This window comes from Diceros bicornis, chromosome 5 (genome assembly GCF_020826845.1).
Source record: "Diceros bicornis minor isolate mBicDic1 chromosome 5, mDicBic1.mat.cur, whole genome shotgun sequence".
Classification (NCBI taxonomy): Eukaryota; Metazoa; Chordata; class Mammalia; order Perissodactyla; family Rhinocerotidae; genus Diceros; species Diceros bicornis.
In genome coordinates, this window is record NC_080744.1 from 37759618 (window position 1) to 37775257 (window position 15640).

General features: G+C 39.8%; 1 protein-coding gene across 4 annotated transcripts in view; it reads right to left on the reverse strand.

Annotated features, from left to right (window-relative positions):
• GPR176 (G protein-coupled receptor 176) overlaps nt 1-15640 on the reverse strand; it is a 112385-nt gene that overhangs the window by 20591 nt on the left and 76154 nt on the right. For 2 of the 4 annotated variants that reach the window (XM_058541206.1, XM_058541205.1), the window contains exon 2: nt 12906-13016. The exons of 1 other annotated variant lie outside the window; for it this stretch is intronic. In XM_058541206.1, the coding sequence (XP_058397189.1) occupies nt 12906-12910 (5 nt within the window). In that variant the 5' untranslated portion in view covers nt 12911-13016. Of the gene's footprint in view, nt 1-4000; nt 4252-12905; nt 13017-15640 lie in introns of all 4 variants that reach the window. One more of the 4 variants, XM_058541204.1, reaches the window with a different exon arrangement.

Here is a 15640-nt window from a genome sequence, read left to right on the forward strand (position 1 = left end):
GACACTGTCACAGCATGGCTTAACAAGCGGTACATCGGTGTGCACCCGGGATCCGAACCAGCGAACCCCGGGCCGCCGCAGCGGAGCACGCGCACTTAACCGCTTGCGCCACCGGGCCGGCCCCCACCTGGGAAGCTTTTAAAGTACAGAGCCCTAGACCTCAGCCCAGTTGAATCTGAACCCTGGAGGGCCTGAGAATCTTTATTTTTACATGCTCAGTAGGAAATTCTGACGATCAGCCAGGGTGCACCACCACAGCCACTCACTGTTGGCCTTCACCATATTGAGCACCTCAATGTACTCACTGTTTTATTCCTTTTTCAAATATAAAGAGAGTCCTTCCCAATACTGAAGGCAAAACCACACAAGTCACATTGAGCTCTACTTATAGTCTCCACAGAGCCCCAAGGAAATCCCTCTCTGGTCAAGGATCAGTGCTGGACTGCTGCTCAGCTTCTCAACATGGCCTGCAAACACAGAAGAAGCTATAGCTGCAGAAACAGCTTTTCCTACAGAGGAAAAACACAAGGAAAGATGACATCCTTTGAACAATTTTTTATTATCAATGCTTAGTGACTCATTGCATCTTTCCCAGCTGCTCACTGCCATTGACCAAACAGAAAGAATAAAAAGATTTTAATCAACTTTAATCCATTTATTCCCCCTCCTCCTTTTTTTCTAATGAGCTCATTCACGCAGTGGTCAGAAAGTACATTGGGACCATAAAGCACATATACGTTGTTTTACAAAAAGAAGAAAAAACTGAAAAACATGGTTGCTTACTGAAAGCTGCACAGGGAAGGAGAAAGCAGGGTAGAACAAAAGAAAACACAACCCAGGAGTCTTACTCTCTGGGCTACAAGTTTTCGTTGTTACATAATACAACGCACACCTTGGCCATCAGGACTGCTGTAATTACTTGGAGCTCTAGAACTTCAGGACACTATTTTTGTTTCAGGTTTGTTTTTTGTTTCCCAAGTAAAACACCTTATTGTTTCTTATGATTATTAAGGTAACACGTAGTTAATTTTTAAAATTCAGACAATGCATAAAGTACTCACCCAGTATGGAGATTCCTCAAAAAATTAAAAATAGAAATACCCTATGATCCAGCTATCCCACTACTGGGAATCTATCCAATGAACCTGAAATCAACAATCCAAAGAGGCTTATGCACCCCTATGTTCACTGCAGCATTATTCACTGTAGCCAAGATGTGGAAGCAACCCAAGTGTCCCTCGACTGATGATTGGATCAAGAAGATGTGGTATATATATTCAATGGAATACTACTCAGCCATAAAAGACAAAATCATCCCATTTGCAACAACATGGATGGACCTGGAGGGTATTATGTTAAGTGAAATAAGCCAGAAAGAGAAAGACAAACACCATATGATCTCACTCATATGTGGAATATAAACCAACACATGGACAGAGAAAACTGTACTGTGGTTACCAGGGGTAATGGGGGTAGGGGGTGGGCACAAGGGGTGAAAGGAGACATCTATATGGTGATGGACAAACAAAAATGTACAAACAAAAATTTCACAACGTTATAAACTGTTAAAACATAAATTAAAAAAAAGAGAAGAGCAGTTGCTGACAACAGAAGAAAAGAACATTCTAGTAAAATTAAATATCATAAAGCTTTACCATCATGTCTTAAATAGCTTGGATCTGAGCTCAAATTTTTAATAACATCCAAATATCTCCATTGGATACAAATATAAATTGGTATATATTTGTGCCACTTTAGACAGCCTATTCTGGGTTATTGCTTGTTTAAAAGTGTGTTAGTCCTATCTTTTTAACCAAATGAAATATTTGAGAAGAGGAACCATGTGTATTTCTTTAAGAGTCCTGCACAATGCCACGTGTTACTGTAGTTGCTCAATAAATAGTGAATAAGAAAAAAAAAATTACCCAGTGATAACCATCTGTAAACTTTAAGTATTTATTCTTCCAAATTTCTTTTTATATATATAGACTTTTGTTTATGCCAGTGGGACCAAACTATACATATTGCTTTTTTTTTTTTTTGAGGAAGATTGGCGCTGAGGTAACATCTGTTGCCAATCTTCCTCCTTTTTTTCTTTTTTTTCTCCCTAAAGCCCCCAGTACATAGTTGTATATCCTAGTTGTAGGTCCTTCCAGTTTTTCTACGTGGGACACTGCATCAGCATGGCTTGATGAGCAGTGAGTAGGTCCATGCCCAGGATCCAAACCAGCAAACCCGAGGCCACCAAAGTGGAGCACGAGAACATAACCACTGTGCCACCAGGCCGGCCCCACATACTGCTTTTTTTAACAAGATTTTTTCACCATATTAACCATCTTTCTAGAACAATAAATAAAAATAGATCTATGTCATCATTTTAAAAGCTACATAAAAGCAACAGTGCTTTTATGGTTATATCCTAATTTATTTTGTCTATTGCACACTGATGAGTTTTTTAAAGCTGTTTCCAATATATCTCTATTACACAATACTGAGTTCAACATCCTCCTTATATATTTAAATTTTGGGGAATTTAACTGATTATTTACTGAGGATAAATTTCTAGAAGCAGAATTTCTGGGTCAAAGGGCTTACACATTTTTAATATATATTGTTAAACGACTCTCCACAAAAGGCATATGAGAGAGTTGGTTTCCCCATATGCTTACTAAAAGTTCTGAAGTCTCACTAAAATGTTTGGAATTTTGCATGCTTCCTCATTCCCAGGATTTATGTTTTCCTTATTTCTAGAAAATTGTCATCCACTCCCTCTTTGAATTTTGCCCTATCCTCTTTCTATTCCCCTTCTGCTGGGACTCTTATTAGACTTATATTAGACCTCATTCATTGGTTGTATCTCTTAACCTCTCATTCTCATTCATATTTTCCACCAATTTGTCCTCTTCTGCCAACTGCGCGATATTTCTCAGGTCTACTTTCCATTTTATCAAGTCTTAATTCACTGGAAGTAATCAAACTTTTTTTTTTTCCCAGCTTCTTGAGCATTAAACCTTTTGAAATTTGTGTTTGGACCTACTTCAAACTGCCTACTCTTTATTCCTGTGTCCAATTATTTTACTACGGCTTCTATTCCTTCTTTAATCTGTAATCATGTTTTTAAAATGCTTATAATTTCTTTCAGATTATTCTATTGTGTCTAGTTCTAGACATGTTAATTTTGCCTCTTGTTGGATCTGCTGGCTCTCCCTTATGGTTTTCCTCATATGGTTTTTCATGTTCACTTATGAGCTTAAAGTTTGTGGGGGGTTTCTGTGGTAGGCTATATTCCCTGCTTGTGGAAGGCTTCCAAGTGGCTAGCTAGGCACACATTAGTTGCACTTTTGTGCACAAATAACAGACAATACGTTGAAGGACCATTCTGAGAAAGGTTGAGTGTATAGGGAAATTTTAATCCTAGGGAGAGGCAGGATATTTTAATAACTAAGAGCACAGACTCTGAGCCTTACTCCTGGATTCAGGTCCTAGCTCTACCACTTACTAGCTGTGCGATCACGGGTGAATTAACTTCTCTGTGCCTCAGTTTCATCATTTGTATAGTGGACATGATAAACAGTGCCTGTGTCCTAGGGGCACTGTGAGGATTAAATGAGTCAGTACAAGTAATACATGCGCAGCACTTAGAATGGCTTCCTGCGCATCACACCTGCTACGAACCATAAGTGTTATAGGTTACTGTTAATATTAGTCTCACAAAGTTTCCAGAAGGCACCAAGGAAAGGTCTGACAGAAACCAAGAGTGAGAGGCTGACCCAGAGAAAAAGAAATCTGGAGCCATGTATAGAGAAGACAGAAGAGGATAGCTCACAGAGGGAACTGGAGGCAATCAGGGGTAAGAGACAAGGTAGAACTGACTATCCTCCAGGTTCCAAATGCAACACTGGAGTCTGCCCAGGAGGAGTCACCCAGGTTTACCCCATGGAGGTCTCTTGGGTGGTGCTGCCCTGGCAGAGTCATAGCAGATTGGGGTCAGGATGGGTACCTGGGACCATGGCGTTTGGGCGGTTGTGGCAAACTCAGAGCTCTCTCCTGGGGCCTGTAGGACACACGACTTGTCTCCCTCCTCCTCACTGTCGTCTGGATTCAGCAACTTCACTAAAGCCCTGTCTCCCTAGCAGGGAGGGCAGGAGCCGCTGCAAGATCTGCTCCTTCTCAGAATGTCCAGTCTTGACCCAAATCACACATGAGAGGTCTCAGGTCAGGGACGTCTCTTCTCCAAATGGAGTCCTGCTCCTAGAAACCACCAAGGCTATTATAAAATATTCCAAACACCCCACAGAAATCTTGCAGCAGCAAACAAACATGATACATCTTAACAGAGCACCAGAGTGAATTAAAAACCACTAAGGGTCAAGAAAATTAAAAAGGGAATCAATGATCTTGGCATGGTTTCATTAAGAAAAATGAAAAATCTTAAAGTAATGATGATTGCCTAATTATGTTTTAAATTCAATTATCTAAACAGCTTGAAATTATTATTCAAGAGATTATTCAGGGCACAGGCTTCGAAGTCTATGTAATCTTTGCCAAGTTATTTAACTTTGCTGAGCCTCAGTTTCCTCATCTTTGTAAATGGGGGTAGTAACAGTAATAACAATTAAAATGGTTTTTATGAAGACTAAATCCATAAAATGATTTTAAGAAAATGCTGGTAATCACTCAAATATTAGCTGACATTTAATTATGTACTGGGGGCTATATATAAAACTGCAAGGTACTAAAGAACAAAAATGGAATCTAAGAAATTTGAGAATAAATTTCATTTATAAATAATCCATAATAGAAAAAACTTGAATTTTTAGAAGCAGCAATTCCTATCAAGAATAAAAAAACACTCTTTGACACAGTTCTCTCGTTCTTGTAAATTCATCCCAAAGGATAATTGAACAGAAGAAAACAGTTATATGCAAAAAGATGCTCATTACAATGTTATCTATAATAGCAAAGAGCTAGAAACCTTAAGCGTTCACTAAGAAAATAATAGCTATGTAAACTTGTGGCACAACTTGATGAAATATTACAGGCATTAAAATAATTACTAAAAAACTATGTATAAGCATAGCATTCTTTATTTTAAGTGTATCAGGTGAAAATGAATATTAAATGTTTGTATGTACACTATTAAAACAAGTAAAAATGTAGGGTACTAGAAGCAACTAAAAATTGTGTTGGGTTTTTAGCTGATTTCTTTGATGTAATTTTTGCTCCTTGTCCTCCTCCAAAACAAAGTCAGTGTCTTAGTCTGACCAAGAAATTATTTATATTATTATGAAAAAAGTTTTTTAAATGCTATCTGGCCAAGGATACATTCCAAATAATAAAACAATGATTATAACTATACTTTATTATTTGCTTAAAAAAACTATTTTAAAAACATTAATCATTACCCACCATCTTCCCAATAGGTAGCCACTAAGCACCCTTGTGCATGTAGGCTCACAGGATGAGCAATTAAGAATTTTAACCAAAATGGAAATAAAACTATTCAATTTCTTATCACCATCACTAGGAAGTAAAAGTGTCCCTGAATTTCTGACAGCATTGCTCCATTTTATTTAGGTATGATTCAGGTGTGGTTTCATTACGACACTAATTTTTGGAAAGAGTTGGTTTAAAAAAGAAAATTGCCAGAGAACAAAAAAGTGTGAGATTGATTAATTAAATTATTTTAAAGAGGAGCAGAAGTACGAAAGTAACTTGATTCACTTTACCAAAAGCATTCAACAGTTCCCTACTACCATTAAGAAATAAAAGCAAATCCAAATTTCTTCAACATCCCTGGCTGCCCCCACACTTACCGCCCAAAGTTGCAGCATCATGAGGGAACGGAATGACCCTGGAGATCTAAGGGTCAAATCCATGTTTTTCTTTGAACCCTTAAAGCTGCTGCCTAAGCAAACCCTTAAAGGGAACTCTCTTTCATAAGAAAGAGTGAGAGAGAACAAGGGAGAGAGGGAGGGAGGGAAGACAAGAGGGGAATAAAGAACCCCTCAGCGTAGAGAAGGCAAATGGTAGCTGAAGAGTTCAAAAAAAGACACAGTAAAGCTCTGTGAACCTGGGGGTAGGGGACACCAACAAACTTCACACTTCCAAAGAAGAATTTAAATAGTTTTTAAAAGGATTCTATCTTATTCTGATTTTTTTCCCCAAATCTTTCTCTGTTTAATCTATGTGGGTAAATTTCCCAGCCATCCAGAGAGTCAGCACTGGCTAAGTGGTAAGTAGCTTTTTTGCCACCGGAATCACAAAAATTATGGCCATCAACAAGAACGTGGGGGAAAACCAGCTCCTAGCCAGAGGGCTGTGGGTTTTCAATATAATTTGCTCTTCCTCCCAGTCTAAAACTTTGAGCCTCCTCCTCAATAATGAAGTATCAATTTGCTGTTACTTGTGATTAAACTCTCTAATATCTGCCCAATTCTGTTTAAGCTGATCGCTATTAGCATGAGAAAATTATGTTATTTTAGTTGCAATTAATTTGATTCCACAAGTTTTTCTGAAATCATACAGGAGGTTCAAATTAAGCAGGAACTGAATTAGTGGAAAGAAGCTATGTAGTACATTTATTTATTAAAATTCATGGTGAATTTAAAAAATTACTTTGAATGAAAAACATCTTATGAAATATATATCCCCAATCTAACCTTGGATGGTTTCTCCTTAGAATACGTTTTCCCTGGCGGCCCCATGGCTTAGAGGTTAAGTGCGCATGCTCCGCTACTGGCGGCCCAGGTTTGGATCCCGGGCGCACACCGACGCACCGCTTCTCTGGCCATGCTGAGGCCACGTCCCACATACAGCAGCTAGAAGGATGTGCAACTATGACATACAACTATCTACTGGGGCTTTGGGGGAAAAAAAAAAGGTGGAGGATTGGCAATAGATGTTAGCTCAGAGCCGGTCTTCCTCAGCAAAAAGAGGAGGATTAGCATGGATGTTAGCTCAGGGCTGATCTTCCTCAAAAAAAAAAAAAAGAATACTTGTTCCCAACGAATAAGCCACATAAAATATTAACAGGATTCACTTTTGTAATACATAAGAATATATAAACAGACTCCAACAACAGCCTCTTCCACTCAGCTCCTGCGAGGCTGCACAAAGGATTTTAGGTGAGTCTACAACAAATGCACATAGTTTTAGCAACAATGGCTTCCGAAAAGGTAAGGTGAACTGTACAGGACAATTGAGACAAAAAGATCCCTGTGCCCACAGCCACTGGGGCTCTCTCATGGAAGTCATAAAGCCCTTGAAATTAGCTTAGTCCCTCACATCTCTTAACACACAGGAAGATTCACACAGATGTATAAAGTAAGAAGAAAGACACACAGTCAGAGCCTGAAGTTGGTAACTCTCCTTCTTTCTGCGACTACTCAGATTTTTTCCATATAAATCAACTAAAAAATTTTTATAGCTTCACAAGATACCCTGCTCTCTAATCTCTCACATTATGTCTATTAACCTCCCTGAAAGGTATATTATGCCCTGAAAAGCTATGGCAAGAGTTTCAGTATTATTGGCCCTATCTAACTGTGACACTGTTGAAACCCTTTAATAACCACAGGCTCCATTTCCTCCTCAATAGGTGTATGGAGAAAGCTTCCAGAGAAAAGGAGGAAACAAATTATCTAATATCATTAAGCATGCTCCCCTTGGATCCGCGTCCAAACAAGCCATTCTTGATTGGGTGGAGGCGAAGTAGCTCACTGCCCTACATATCTACTACACAGACCATCTCACTCAGACGCCCTTGCCTATATTAAATTGTTCATGCAATCTCTGAAGGCAAAGTCCACATCTTCTGCACCATTCATGTTGCATGTAGCCTAGAGGGGTTATTTCTCCCCTAAAATACTGTAAGATTATGAAGCCTGAAAAGAACCTTATCTGAAAATTCTGTTGACCTCATCAGCACCAATCAAGGTTTTCTATCTAGGATTTGCTTCATAAATATCTAAATACCCCAACAAACAAAAGCTTGATGTTTGGTATTTAGCAGAATTTTTTTCCATGTACTCAATTGTATAGGTACATCTATTGATGGCAACTGCCTTTCATCAACAAGCTGAATGTTTACTATCTCCCCATTGCCAACACACAGTGTCAGAGCAGCTTGGGAGAGAGGCACTCAACAGGGATACCTCTCGCTATACTATAATTAGTCTAGTGAACGTATACAGAATACTCATGAACTCTTTTTTCCTTCTCCCTCTGTTCCAGTAAGTATAATTATGCAGTCTGAAAGGGAAAATTATGTTGGCAATATTTCCAAAGAACATAAGGGTAAGATAATTAGAGGACTATGAAAGGAAAGGGAGCCCAATCTTGCTTCAGTCCATGGGGACCGAGCTGATGTGAGCTGGAGGAATAAGATTTTGGAAATGGAAGTCTCTTACTCCTTATGATCTGGTACAATCCAACAAACACATTAATTAAAAGCTGAAAATGCCATGCCTTTTTCTTTCGCTGAGTTGGGGAGTAGAGGCAGGAGAAAGGGGAGAGGCTGGAGGATGAGGAGCAAGAAAGGGCATTCTAATACTTCTAACAGATTTCCGGCTACTCTCTCCCTACTGGGGAGGTTAAAGTTGCTCTAGAGTAGACTTCCCATGTTTCCTTTAGCACTTTCTCCCATTTCTGCAAGGAAGGAGAAGGCCAGCCACAGAGCAGTTTGCAGAGTGAGAAGCCGGGACTAGGAGAGCCAGCGTAGCAGATGGGACAAGAGCCGGAGGCGGCCAGATCCAGGACAGGGTCAAAGACAGATGGCCAAGGCAGGGAACGCTCCCAAGGAAGTGACGGATCTTAAAGTCACAGCAACAGTGAGAACAGAACACAAGAGGCATTGAAAAGATCAGTTCCTGCACACAGCCCATTAGGGCCAACAGATAAGATAAGAAAATGGAATAAATGCTCAGACAAAATACTAGGAACCAAGAGCTCTCTAGGAAGGATGGAGTGGGGTAAAGTAAGCAAAATAAGAGATTGGCATATGGGTAACAAGGAAGGAGACTGATAAGTGAGACAGCCTCGGTCTAGACCCTGAACTTAGATATGGTTCCCTGTGAGGCAAGAACTAAAGTGACAAGACGTATTTAAGGGCCTTGCAGGTATAACATGATTTTGGAAGTACCTATAAGGAACTGCAGGTGGGTGGGCAGAAACAATACTTCTCAGAAAGCAAATTCTAATACTGCTCTTTCTCTCTTTTCCTCTTCTCTCTCCCTCAAGTAGTAACAGAGGCTGGAGAGAGAGGAGGAGAAGAGGGAAAAAATGAGAACAAAATAATAGGGAGAATCATTTCAATTCCATTTGTCTCCCATGCCAAGCCCTATTTTGTATGCATTTCCCAGTAACTATTTAAGGCAACCCAGCCCTTCTGTGCCTGAATCATTGGTCACATGGCTGAAAACTGGACAAAAGGCTTCTTTGCATTGTATCATGTTCTAAGAATCCAGGATTCATGATTATTGTGACCACAGTGACAGAGATAAACAGAGAAGGAGAATTCTCCAAACATTTTAGCATTTTGAATAATCAGCTTCCAATTCCTGCATTTTTCCTCTAATAGTAGTTGATTTGAATAATACTGAGTTATTTACCAAGTAGTTTTCCTGCTGATTCAAAATAAAATCAGCATGAAATACTATTAGGTTGTTTAAAGCTTGTTAAATCTCCAATGAGGAGATGTGACCTCTTATTTTCCCATTATAAAACCAAAAGGAAGGGGAAGAATTTTCTATCCTGTGAGATATCGATTTTCCACTATGTGGGTTTGTAAATTACTAGCTTTCACAGTGCAATCAATGTCACTGATTCAATGCAGATGAAATAAATATGATAAAATATAAAATCTGTTTACTTTCGTTAAGTCTCAGTTTCCATTAGTCTTGTCCCTGACATTATCTTTAAACAGGCTTCAGCATGTAAATACCACGGCTGAAGGCAAAACACGGGCTAATAAATATTAGCCAACAAATTTTAATATTACCCCAAGTAAGGAAAGAAAAGTGAGCATACATGCAATGATCAAGGAAACAGTGACATGCTGCAACTTTTAAAATTGTTGTTTTTCTAATAAAGAACTCTGAAATTCTTTAATAGGAGTGAGAAGGTAATCTACAACACCAAATAGACTTTAAATACTTGATGGTGCTCAGGGCAAGCTACCCCAGGAAGCACCACTCTGGTATGCGGATTATTTCAAGTTGAAGACAATAAGGACTCAGAGAACTCAGGAAGAATATTTGAGTTTCCCCTCCCAAACTGCCTAAAGAATTTAAAACAAAAGATCTGTTTCAGGAAGGAGTTATTATCATGACTGCTATAAAGATAATGTAGGATAGAGGTTACAAAAGAAAAGGCACCAACAAGCCCATCTTATCGGAAGTTCTGTCTCTCTGGCCACATGCTCTGGATGGCCCTGCGAGGAGTTACCAGACAATCATTTACAAGGGAAGTCTCCATTTGTAAAGGTAACTCCCTCTCTGTATTGGGAAGAGGGGGGATGACCTCATTACTAGAGACTTATCAATGTAGAAGGTGAGGCCTTAAAACTGCATAATAAACCTTACTCTTGTTTACAGTGCTTTAGTGATAATCTCCTGTAACTAACACCCCCACCCCCAACAACCTCCTTGTCTTTGGTTGGACATGGTATTTAAGATGAGAATTTCTGCTATTGTGTTGAGAAACGCAGTGTCCCTGCTTTCTCCCATGTATACATGTTATTAAACTTGGTATTATTTTCTCCTGCTAATCTGTCTTGTTAATTATTTGGCCAGCCATAAGAACCTTAAGGAAAAGGGCAGAAGGAGATTCCCCCTCTTCCCCGGACAACTCATATGGACGGAAGGAACCTGGAAGAGTCATCTATATCTTCCTTGTTTCCAGATAAGGCTTTGTTCAGAGAAAACATATTTTTGCTACTTGTTAAGACTTCTGAGAAAAGCAGCATCCTACGGTCCACCATGGTAAGCAGCCTCCAAGAAGACCAGTGATCCCTGCCTCCTGGTATTTATGTCCCTGTGTAAACCTCTCCCACAACAAATAGGGCCACCTTGTGTAAATAGTAGGACACAGCAGAAATGACACTGAGACTTCCAAGGCTAGGTCATAAGAGACATTGCCATTTCCGTCTTAATCTCTTTTGAATTACTTGCCCTGGAGAAAGCCAGTTGACACATCTTAAGGAAACTCAAGCAGTCCTATGAGATATCCACATGGTGATGGACTGAGGCCTCCTGCCAACAGCCGTGTGAGTGAGCCAACTTGGAAGGAGGTCCTCTAGCCCCACTTGAACCTTCAGGTGACTACAGCTCTAGCCAATGTCCTGATTCAGAGACCTGATGAGAGACCCTGAGCCAGAAACACCCAGCTAAGCTGCTCCCAAACTCCTGATCTACAGAAACTGTGAGATAACATGTTTGTTGTTTTAACCTGTTATGTGTTCAGGTCCACCACTTAGACACATTGTATAGACTCTGTCTTATTTCTCTCATCTACAGCATGAGGATGATAACACTTACCTGGCAGGGCAGTTGTATTAAATGAGATAACGTATAAAAAGTGCCAAACACTGACTCATCCATAGTCTGTGTTAAATAACTGTAATGTTATGTATCATTATTTTTTAACTTTCTTTTACTGATCATCACATAACTATAAATTAGTGAGACATTTCTAGAAGTCACAAAAGGCATCACAGTACTGAGTAACCACAAAATAATGTTTCCTCACGGTGTTAAATTTTATTTACTCTTCCTTTAAGAAACAAAAAAAATCAAAATCCTTTAAACTTTTCTCCTCCATGCAGCTCTGTTAAATTCTGAGAGTAAATCTCCTGTTTACGCTCTGTGACTTTCTCAGAAGTATAATGAACACCAAACCCCAAACAATCAATAGTCTTTAAGTTTATCAGCTTGCCTTCTTTCCATCAGCAGTAAAATTAATGAAATCAGAAAATGTAGCTACTCAAACGGCAAAATGTGATATGCCCTGATAAGTGGCTATTTGAAAGAACATAAAACCCATAGTCAAGGCACATCAGTCATTAACTCTGGAGACGAGGGCTGTGAGATGGCAGTGAGGACCTGATGGTGGCAACATCCATCTTTACCTTATGGGATGACCTTACCCAGATCTTTCAAGGCCTTGGTTCTGTTCCCAGTTGGATGTTAGGAACTGCAGTGACGCTTATGTCCAGAGGCCACTCTCTTGGTTTTCCTCCTATTACTTCGGCCCCTTCTTGATATCTCTTGCTGGTTTCTCCTCCTATATCAGGGCTAAATCTCGACCCTAGTCATGCTATCTTCCCCCCAGACTATTGACCTTCTTTCCCAAATCTTAATGGCTCCCATGTTTATTGCACCACCTCACCTCCTATCTGAGCCCTAGACTCAGATATCCACATGCCAACCAGATATCCATATGCCCACTCAACATCTCCACTTAGGACTCTCATGAGTATCTCAAACTTAACACGTCCAAACTAAACTTTTGACCTTCTTTGCCAAATCTCCCCTTCCTCCAGTATTATCCATCTCAGAAAATGATCATTTTAAAAGCAATTTGGAACATCACTCCCCTTCTTGAAAACTTTTATTGCTTTCCCATTGTTCATAAAGACAAATCTAGAAGTCCAGCCTGCCCCATCACTGGTTCTTGTGAGAATTAGAAAAGCTGCCCCTTTGCTGCCATCTGTTATAAAACTGTAATAGATACGAGCCTATGACTTTGAATATGACCAGTGCCCTCTAGAGTGGTGCTAGGGACAAGGGGGTAGAGCAACCCCATGGACCTTCTCTTGAATCCCTAAAACTCCAAAGGTCTCCTCTGCCTGGGGGCCCTCATGTGACTGTTCCTTCTGTCCTCCACCCCATCGTCTCTAAGTTTACCTCATTTTTCAGGTCTTCTAAAAGAAACCTTCTCTGACCACCACTATCTCCAATCCGACGCAGGTCCTCCTGGTATTTCTCATCATGCAGATTACTTCTTGTTTGCACCATCTATAATACCAGGAATTAGTTAACCATATGTGCCAATCTCCACTAAATCATAAGCTTTATGAGGGCAGGGACTGCATCTCAGTTGTATATATTATCATTATATATTTCTACCACTAGAGCCCCAATGCCTGGAGAGCAGTACCTGGTAATCATGAATGCTAAATATATATTTGTTGACTGAAAAATGATAATAAATAGAAAAATGGATGAACATACGGAAGTGTATTCCACTAGTTCTATGCTTACTAGTCATTAGGATCCCATTTGGACCCTAAGTTTCAGGGGAATCCAGAAGTAAGATTCTGGCTACACATCACAACCTTTGTATTTCCTTTCTCTACCTCTCTGCTTTTTCACAATGAAAACAGATTTAGTTTATTTCTGAGTTTTTATAAACTAAGACACATTCACTGTTATAAATTCAAATGGTTCAGAAAAGTATAGGAAGAAAGAAAAATCCCTCGAAATCCTACCACCTTAGGATAAACATGATTAATATTCTGGTATCATCTTTTAATACATCTCTTCACGCATATATACATAATTTTATATAAATGGTATACCAATTGAACATGCTCTTCTTTGTGGACACCATCTTCTTAAGTAACCAATGTAAACACATCTCCATTTTCATTACTTAATCATATATAAACGTACACACTGTATTTACAGACATATGCAGTACATTGTCATTATTTCTTTTGTAAACAGAGTTTTATTTTATATATATATATGCAATATACAGTGGGAAAATCCCCCTGTTCCCTGGTGTGACTATACCATAGTTTATTCAGCCTTTGTCCTCCAAATGGGCATTCACTTTGCTTACAGGTTTTTGCCATCATAAACAATATTGCAATAAATATTGTTGTACATATACACTTACTTTCTGGTGTTTTTATTTCTGTGATATTAATTTCTCCACCAGCAACGTGTATAGAACCTTTTCCTCAAAAATTCCTGCCTTCAGCAGGTTCTATCACTTCTCATTGATTTTTGCCAATCAATGGGTGAGAAGCTATATGAAGACCCAGAAAGAATAGTCCCTGTGCACAGTGCCCTGTGCTTCATGGACAAGGCATCATTTGTGGGGCATACACTTTTCAGAATGGATTACTATAACATTTCTGGAAAGTAATCCAACTGGTATGAGAGTGAACGCTGCTCTAGTCCTCCATAAGCTCAGTAAGAGATCTATTTGGGTCAGGCAGACCCTTCTACATCAGTGCTCTGTCTCCCAGATCACATTCACTGCCTCTGTGAGGGAAAGCACCCCCTATCATCTCTAAGTTTACCTCAGTGTTAGCACTAGAGTGTCGGCACAACTGCACTGGGGTGCCTACTTCAGAGCATGCTGGATGAGAAGGGGGACAGAGTGGCAGGAGAGGGAAGAAAAAGGAAACCTTATGCCTCAGAAGAAAGCTTCAATCCACAACAAACAAGTCCCCAGGACTGTAGTACAACTTGGGTCCAAGAAACATCCAATCTGAGCAAGCCAGAGCAGAGCAAGAGGTAGGGGAATTGAGGGTGCAGGTGAGAAGCAGAGATGGAAAGTCACTTCTAGAAAAATCCATTCATTATTCAGCAAAGGACACGGAGAGAGGGTACACTTCCAGCAAAGGGCTGAAAAGGTTTTCAGAGCTGGAGTAAAGACAAGATCCAGAGGTGCTTAAGAGCTAGAAAACCCTCAGGAAAGGGGGAAGGAAGATGGACCTAGTTTTAGCAAAGAAAGGGGGAGAAAGGCTCAGAAGCTGCTTGCTCTGGGGAGTCCTTAACACTCCACCTGCTCCTCTCTCTAAACCTAACATGCTAACTGAGTGGAAGGTCCTCCTCTCCTGCAGGGGGCTCCCGTAGGTTCTGCAGAGAGCAAGGCAGAGCAGGGCAACAGGCCCACAGGGAGACCACAGCAGAGCTGGGGTGAAGCCAGAACCGTTCCCCTTAGAATCTGTGCACAAACATTATCTATTCTTTCCTCCTTGTTCCTGTAACCTTTCCAAATGGCATTTACAGGAAATCTATCTTTTTGATAGTTTCAAATTTATATAGCACACATCAGCTTCTATGATTAAAATCCATCATGTCCATTGAAGCTGCTTCTTCAGCTCTTGCCTGGAGAAAACGGAGCTGCTTCTTCAGCTCTTGCCTGGAGAAAACGGAAGCCGGTGGGGGCCTGAAGGCATTCCCAAAGGTGCCATCAGGGTCAGCCTCCAAGAAAGAACTCTGACCACTGACACAGTATATCCTAAGGGAACAGCAAAAATGCAAAATTAAAATACAAAGGAAAAAACATTTTCCACCGTTGTTTGGCAAAAATAAAATAAAATTTATAAGATCCAGTATTAAAGGGTATGGAGATGTAAACATTTTTATACGTTTTTGGTGGGCAAGTAGATTGCTATAGTTACATGCAAAGTAACCTGGCAGTATCTATTAAATGCACGTAGCTTGAGCAGTCCTACTTTTGTGAAACTATCCTACAAATAAAAGAATCAATATATAAGGCTGTATGTTCAACCATGTTTGCTGAAGCACTACTGACAGTGACCCCCAAATTGAAAACAACCTGAATATCCATCATTAGGATAAATTGCAGTTATCCTATTTATCATTAGGATAAATAAAAC